This window comes from Physeter macrocephalus, chromosome 4, assembly GCF_002837175.3.
Source record: "Physeter macrocephalus isolate SW-GA chromosome 4, ASM283717v5, whole genome shotgun sequence".
Lineage (NCBI taxonomy): Eukaryota > Metazoa > Chordata > Mammalia > Artiodactyla > Physeteridae > Physeter > Physeter macrocephalus.
Window position 1 is genome coordinate 39,013,009 of NC_041217.1, and position 8,665 is coordinate 39,021,673.

Sequence of the window (8,665 nt, forward strand, 5' to 3'; positions counted from 1 at the left end):
TAACACATATATATGGAATCTAAGAAAAAAAAAAAGGTCATGAAGAACCTAGGGGTAAGACAGGAATAAAGACACAGACCTACTAGAACATGGACTTGTGGATATGGGGAGGGGGAAGTATAAGCTGTGACAAAGTGAGGGAGTGGCATGGACATATATATGCTACCAAACGTAGAATAGATAGCTAGTGGGAAGCAGCCGCATAGCACAGGGACATCAGCTCGGTGCTTTGTGACCACCTAGAGGGGTGGGATAGGGAGGGTGGGAGGGAGGGAGACGCAAGAGGAAAGAGATGCGGGGACATGTGTATAGGTATAACTGATTCACTTTTTTATAAAGCAGAAACTAACACACCATTGTAAAGCAATTATACTCCAATAAAGATGTTAATAAATAAATGAATAAATAAATAAACAATTGGGACTACGTCAAACTAAAAAGTTTTTGTACCATGAAGGAAACTGTCAATGAAAAGACTGTCTACTGAATGGGAGAAGACATTTGCAAATGATATATCCAATAAGGGAGATATATGGATATCTCCCTTACTGGATATATCATTTACAATATATGTACACGTATATATGTATACATGTATATATAGCCACTTCTTCTTTATTCATCTGTTGATGGACTCTTAAGTTGCTTTCATATCTTGGCTGCTGCAAATAATGTTGCCATGAACCTAGGAGTGCGTATATCTTTTTCTGCCATAAAAAGAATGAAATGTTGCAGTTTGCAACAACATGGATGGACCTAGAGGGTATTCTGTTAAGTGAAGTAAGTCAGACAAAGAAAGGCAAATACTGTATGATTTCACTTATACGTGGAATCTAAAAAACAAAACAAATGAACAAACATAACAAAACATGAACAGAGTAATAGATACAGAGAACAAACACATCGTTGCCAGAGGAGAAGGGGTGAGAGGAGGGGAGAAATAAGTGAGGGAGATTGAGATACAAACTTCCAGTTGCAAAATAAATGAGTTGCAGGTGTGAAATGTACAGTGTGGGGAATAATACATAATACATAATACATTTTGAAAGTATAGAAATATCAAATCACTATTTGTGTAACAGGAACTAACATAGTGCATAGGTCAATTATACTACAAAAACAAACAAGCAAACTCATAGAAAAAGAGATCAGATTTGTGGTATCAGAGGTGGGAGTTGTGGAAGGGGAATTGGATAAAGGCAGTCAAAAGGTACAGACTTTCAGTTACAAGATAGTAAGTACTAGGGATGCAATGTACTACGTGATAAATCTATCACACACTGCTGTATGTTCTATGTGAAAGTTGTTAAGAGAGTAAAGAGTTCACAAGGGAAAACGTTATTTTCTATTTCTTTAATTTTGTATCTATACAAGATGATGGACGCGCCCTGAACTTATCGTGGTAATCATTTCATGACGTATGTAAGTCATATCATTGTGCTGTACACCTTAAACTTATACAGTGCTGTATGTCGATTATATATCTCAGTAAAACTGGAAGAATGAAAAGAAGGAAAGCTTTCTAAGGAGATGTCCTGGTCCCTACGGCTCCATAAAAAGTACCATAGACTGGGTGGCTTATAAACAACAGATATTTATTTTTCATAGTTTTGGAGGGTACCAGCATGGTACCCTCCAGAAGAGTGTCCTCTTCTGGGTTGCAGACTTCTCATTGTATCCTCACATGATGGAAGGCGCTAGGGAGCTCTGTGGATTTCTAAGAGCACTAATCTCATTCAGGAGGTTGCCACCCTCATGATCGAATAACCTCCCAAAGGCCCCATCTCCCAATACCATTACCTTGGATTAGGATTTCAGCATATAACTTGGCGAGGGGACACAAATGTTCAAACAATAGTAGGAGATGAACAACAGTGGTAACTAAAAGGTGTAGGGACATGTGTCAAAAGTTTCCAGCCCCAGAAACTCAAAACCATCTCTTCAGGTCATCTTGGGGAAGAGGAACCTGGGAAGATGAACGCTACCCCTGCCCCTCCCCCCCACCCCCCTCAGTACCAGGGCTAGAAAGGTCATTTATAGCCAGCAGATGGCGCACAGTTAATGAATGGTCTCTAGACCTGAATGCCACTCCTCCGGGGTTTGAATTTGGCTAGGAGTATTTCTAGGGTTTCCTTTTTTTTTCTTTTTTTTTTGGTAGCATTTTTATTGGAGTATAATTGCTTTACAATGGTGTGTTAGTTTCTGCTTTATAATAGGGTTTCCATTTTTGAGATGTTTGCTTAGTTATTGTGAGCAATTTTTTTTTTCATTTCGTGTCTTAATTAGCTGTTGGGAAAAGTAAGTTGTATATTTATCTAGTCACTGCTAACTGCATGTTATTAATTTTAAAACATAGTTAATTAGCGTATCGCAAACAATGACAAACTTATCCTCCTCTTCCATAGTTATAGCCGTATTTTTGTTAACTGTTTTACTGCACTGATTAGAATTTCTAGAGCAATGTTACATAGTAAAGAAATGTCAGGCTTTTGGACATTCCTACTTTGTTCATGATTTAATAGGACTGCGTCTAGGACCTTACAGTTAAATATCATGCTATTAGCTGGCTTCAGATAAGCTGTTCTTAATCAAGTTAAGAAAGTGTTCTTTTACTACTAGTTGGTAGTAAAAACAACAACAACGACAAACCAAGAATGGATATTGATTTTTTATTGGATTGAATTTGGAAAGTTTTTTTGGAATAACAGATTGTGATGCTAGTTGGCATTTACTACTCTGTCATCTTTCTTTCCTAAGAACAGCAGATTCAAAGGTTAAGTAATGGTGAGCTTTCCAAATGCACTATTTAAAGTTCTGAGGGCAGAGCAGGATTACTCAGCAAGATACAATACTGATAAAGGAACATCATGCAAGGTTAAACCAGAGGAAAAGAGGAACCTGTGGTTGCTGTTTTATTTAAAATTTTTAAGGAAGTTGTTTATTGTCAATAATTAAATAGCTCAAAGAGGCATTTAATCATAAGACTGTCAAACAGAACTCTACTATAGTTGATTAAAATCTTTAAAAATTTTTTTATGGAGAGAGACTTCATCACTTTCTCTACTGATATGCGCCAATGTTTTCATACTTAACCTGGAAGTTCTTCCGAATCTCAATATTCCTTGCTGACATACAGGCATACTTTTTCTCCTATTTCCTTGTCAAAAAAAGAAACCCAAACACTAGTCCCCCTTCAAAATAAGTGCAAGAATTCATAAGGAACTACACCCCATTAAAAAGCCTAGAATTCACATGGCCACTTGGGTGTGTTCCACTGGCTCAAAGACACCAGGGTTTACAAAAGTCCAGGGGGCTTGTGGCTTTCTGGGTTGACATTGACGTAATCTGTGGCTTCCTTTACGTTCTCATAGTCCGGGACAGAGTCATTTCTTCGTCCTCCGGGAGCTGAAAAGACCACTTGTGTGTAGTTCACATCCTTGGTGGCCTTAGGGGAAAAAAGCAAAGAAATTTGGTCAAGATTCCCACCAGGTTTGGAGGAGGTACTCAACTCTCACTCAAAGAGGCTCGCCCTAGACTGGATGGGAAAGAATCTGGGTCCTGGGTAGCTGTATCTGAGAGCAGGGCCAGGGCAATGATTGATTCTTGTGCCTGTGGGAATGAATGGGTTTTTTAAGGAAGAAAGACGTGGAGACTTAATCCAAGTGAGGTCAGGACTCAGAGTGGACCTTGGTCAGTGACTGGGACACGGGGAGAAAGGGGTTTCCCGTTAGCACCTTCATTTTTATAGCTCACTCAGACCCACTTTGTTTGGATGCTCTGTGCTGATATGGGCCTGGGAATGAACCCTCACGTAAGGATGATGTAATGCCTCCAGAAGCACCTCCTTCTTTACTCCCATCTCTGGAGCCACGGTGACCCCAGACTGCATATGGAGGGCTGGGATCACTAGGAGTGTCCATTACCTGGTGGGTGGGAGGTGAGCCATCCAAGCTGTTGGAGCTGTCTGAGGACATGTCACTGTCATCTAGGGTGAAATAGAAACTGTTCTTCTTCTAAAGGAAGCCAAAGGGTGTAAAGAGAGGATAGAGGCAATGGAAGGGAGAATGAGATGAAGGCAGAGGCAGAGCCAGGAACTCAAAGAGGAGTGGGGAAGAGAGATACAGAGCCCCCCAAAGAGAAAAAGAGAATAGAACAGAGAAAGGGGGGAGCCTCCCAAAATAACCAGGAACATGTCCAAGAGTCCAGGCACTGCTGCTTTGTCCAGCTCCATCTAAAAGTAATACCAAGCCCACCAGGCTGGACCGTGCTTGGGAAGGGCTATCTGCTGGAAGGGGAGTAGGCGGGGCATGCTGAGCCGCTGTGGACCAAGGCAAAGAGCTCTGGCTCCAGAAATCACAGGCACAGCTTCTAATCTAAACCTGTCACTAACTCCAGGCAGGTTACATTCCTTTTTGTGCCCTGGTCTTGTCCCCTGTAACACAGAGAGTTGGACGATGATCTCTGAGGTCCCTGCCAACCACGGAGGCTTTGATTCTGACCAGGCTTCAGGCAAACATCAGGATCAGGGGTTGTGGCGAGGCCCATGCCTCTCCCCTTCCATTGAGACCGTGAGTTCATGCAAATGTGTCTTCTGATTCCCACATGCATTGAGGCCTTATCTTGGTGGTGAGGAAGCCTGACAACCAGATTTCTCCAACTGAAAAGATAAAATTTAGAAGGACGGAGCGAACTCAAATCAACCAAAAGATAAAGCAGTGGAAAGAGCAATCTCTGGTGAATGACTCTCTTGCTGTGGAAGCGGCAGTTTCCACTGTGTGAATAGTGACCTGGTGGGTCTCCCAAGCTGAAAGAGAGAGAAAACGAGAACGTGATGTTCCTCTTGGTTCACTTGCCAGAGGGGGATATGGATGTGAACCATCACCAAGACTCAGATTTATTAAAGTGCCCAGATTCCATGGCTGGGGGCAGACAGAGGCAGTTGAAATCTCGGCTCCACCACTAACGGGCAGGCAGAAGAAAAGATGCCATAGTATCACAAAGACAGGAGCAGAGACAGGCCCCAGTCCTCCGCGGCAGCCGTTCACACATGACCAAAGCTAGAGAAGAACTTAGACCCACACAAACCCAACGCAATCTGCCCCACTGGATAGGATGAGCAACCTTCTGAAAATGGGGGCCTGGTTTGGCCTGTACTGGGGAGGATGTGAGGAAACCTCGGGCTAGTGGTTTGGGCTGGACAGACTAGGGCTGCTGCAGGGAGGCTCCCCGGGAGTCCAGACAGAGCAGAATAAGCTTTGTGACCAGTTCTCCCCCCACCCCTGTACTCACGCGAGTAACGGGGCTCAGGCACAGGGGTGCCTCTCTCTGCCCGAGTCTCCTTCATCTCCTTGGCAGCAGGTGGGCAGTAGTGGGCAGGGCTGGCCCTGGGGACCTGAAGCCTGGCCCTCTTCAGTATCCGCTCATTCTCCTTGGCTACAGGGGACAGGGCAAGGGTCAAAAGTGAAAGTTCGCTGGGTCAGGCACATCCTATCTGTGAGCACAGCTCTCATTAGGGAAAATTGATCAGAGGGATCTCTTCAAACCTCGGCACGCCTCCGCTCAGAACCCTGCAACGCCCCTCGCCTCACTTGGAGTAAAATCCAAAGTCCCAGCCTGAAGGCCCTCTGGGCCTCACTCCTCCTTCCTCTTCCTGCCCCACCTCAGCTCCAGCCACCCAGCCCCTTTGCTTCTGCTGTTACGAACAAACTCTCCTGGCTTATGGCCTTTGCAGGTGTGGCTCACTTCCTCACTTCCCTCAGGTGTAGACTCAAGTGTCAGCCTCTCAGGGATGCTGACCCCCATCTAATTCGTGTCTCCTTGCCTTGCTTCATGTTTTTTCTCCCTAGCACTTACCATAACCTAACACACATTTCACTTGTTCGTCGTCTGTGTTACCCATGGAATGTAAGGTCCATGAGGGCAGCGACTTTTATTTTGTTCCCTGTTGTGTTGAATGAATGATTGACTAGAGTAGCTTAGACTTACACCATCTTACCCAACCCCTTGTCTTCGCACAGCCAAAGCAGTTTTATTTTCCTTAACTGTAATGTCTTCCCTGGACCGAGCTTCCTACTTTCCACTGCAAATCAGCTCAGGAATTTAAGCTAATTTCTTAGTCTAACCATACCATTCGCCCTTCTGTTGTAATTCAAGGCCATTTCTTCACATTAAGTCCCTTGGCAGGGATGAAGGAAAGTCACCAGGCTCAGGTTAAGTGAGTGCACCCTCATGAGTATCGCAGCAGCTTGTCTCTAGGCAGAAGCTTGTCTGGGTAGTGGAAGGACTCTGAGCCATCATTCCCAACCGCAGATAGGTTGGGTCAGAGTGGGGATTACCGGCTTAGAGGCTGGTGGAGTGAAGGGGCATCTGGCCAGAGATTCCTCAAGTAGGTTTTCAAGTGATCTTCGGGGGCTCCAAAGGGAGCCCATCTTGCTGCAGGCTCGGGAGTGGTCCCTGAGGGGAACCAGGAGGGAAGAGGATGTTGAGCCAGTTACCCATGTGCCTGCTGAGCAGGTAGTTGACGGCTGCGAGGAGGCAGGCCTGCAGTACCAGAGACACCACTGCGATCACTACTCCGTGCCAGACCTTCATTTCTCTGTCGGGAAACGAGGAAATCAGGTTAGAGGTTGCAGAGGTACCAAGGCGGCTGCAAACCCATCCCTGCCCCAAGCCAGAGGCAGCCTGCGGGTGTCGCTGTGCGCCTTCGGTCTCTTCCCTCTCAAATGGGAAGGCTTTAGGGGCCGGGGAGGGTGATGTGCCCACTTGGAAGCTGGCTACATCCATCAGCCTGATGGGAACCTGGGCTGGCTCTTCCCGGGCCACTCACTCCGTCAGCATGACGAGTTCCTCGCAGGGCCGTCGCAGGTCGCGAGAGGGGCTTGGGCTCTCTCAGGGGCAGCAGGAAGAGACGTGGATGGAACCACTGGGGGTACCTCGTGTCCAGGCAGCACCCAGAGCAGGACTGCCCTGGAGACCCGCGGAGGCGAGGCAGTGGGTCAGGACTCGTGGGCAGTCTTGGCTGCTAGAGGGTCGTTTGCTTTCCTCTCCCCAGATTCCAGTTTTTGAATCTACAAAATAGGCAGTAACAATATTAGCACCTGCCAACCGGTGGGTACTCGCTCGCTGCCAGCCACAGGGTTGGGCCCCCAGCACACCCGCCATCCTACCTGATTCGCACGATCCCGCGACCTAGATGTCATTACCCTCCTTTTATAAGGAGCAATGTGAGGTCTAGAGGGCTGAGGGAGGAGTCTGAGGCCGTACAGCCAGGCCTGGATTTGAGCTCTACATCCAAGCCTACACCCCCAACCATTCATCTCTGCTCCCGGAGCCTTACCTGCTTCTGGAAGCACAAAGGGGTCCAACAGGAGCAAACACACTGGGGGAGATTCTGTGAAGAAGCCCAATGTCACACACACACACATGCACACACACTCACCCACACCCTCCGTGCCTTCATTGGGCTTTAAGCCCAGGACTGTGGATGCTGTTCCACCCTCATGAGTATGTTTATTTTAAAAATTAGCATATCAATTCCATCAACCTGGTGCTGTAAAGGGATAAATTAGGAGTTTGGGATTAACAGATACAAATTACTATATATAAAATAGATAAACAACAAGGTCCTACTGTATAGCACAGGGAACTGCATTCAACATCCTGTAATAAACCATAATGGAAAAGAATATGAGAAGGAATATATGTATATTCTGAATCACTTTGTTGTGCACCAGAAACTAACACAACACTGTAAATCAACTATACTTCAATTTAAGAAATTTTTTTATTGTCAAAAAAAAATGGTGCTAAATATGGAGTTTACTGCAAGAAAAAGCCAGGATGGTTTCAAAGCCTTTGAAGTGATGTTTACTCAGCACAAGATGGGGCCCGCAAGAAGGCCCACTGTCCTCCTGCAGATGGTAAACATTGAAAAGGCTTTTATTGCCAGTAAGGCTTATTTTCCCAGTCAGCATTTCCAAGTGATAAGGGCAGTGTGGAACGTCCTGACATTTTTGTTTCTTTGTGTGGTTCTCACACTGGGGGCTATCCAAGATCAAACCTGGACCAAGTTGGGAGAGAGGGGAGGCAGGAACTGGGGAGGGAGGCTGTGGGGTTCGCCACCACTGCCTCTCCAGGGCTGGGTGTTGGCCAGCTGGAGGTTGCCAGGAGCTCTTCCTCTTTGCTTAATAGATCATAAACTTGTATCCAGATCAGAAAACCTTCATTAAACAGCCTCAATCTGGGGCCCACAGGCCAAATTTGACGCCTAGATGACTTTGTTTGATAATGTGCTTTAAGGATTTGTATGCGGATGCCCTGAGGAGGGCCATGTGCTTTTCAGTCCCTGACTGATCCCTGAAGGCATCTGAGTTTGCCACCTTTAGTTTTTTGCATCATTTAAGATTACCACTATTCCATTTTATTAGTGTTTTTTAGTACTCTTGACATTCGGAAGCAGGCAGTTCCTTGTTGTCTAGAACTGTGTCCTGGGGGACCACCAATAACAGGTGTAACAGGTTAATGCAACAACCAAAATGACCGAAAATGACCCCACACATTTCCAAACGTCCCCCAGTTGATAATCACTGCATTATATAAATGTTGCATTATTTTAAAACCAATATCTTCGGCTCCCCTGGTGGCGCAGTGGTTAAGAATCCACCTG

General features: G+C 45.7%; 1 protein-coding gene across 1 annotated transcript; it reads right to left on the reverse strand.

The window, feature by feature from the left end:
• Positions 1-3,248: 3,248 nt before the first annotated feature.
• On the reverse strand, positions 3,249-6,938 carry RHEX (regulator of hemoglobinization and erythroid cell expansion). Its single transcript, XM_007100324.3, is given in 6 exon segments — positions 3,249-3,310; positions 3,313-3,445; positions 3,924-3,985; positions 5,290-5,433; positions 6,495-6,595; positions 6,827-6,938. Coding segments are annotated over 6 exon segments (513 nt in total). The 5' UTR covers positions 6,838-6,938.
• Between the last annotated feature and the right edge of the window lie 1,727 nt (positions 6,939-8,665).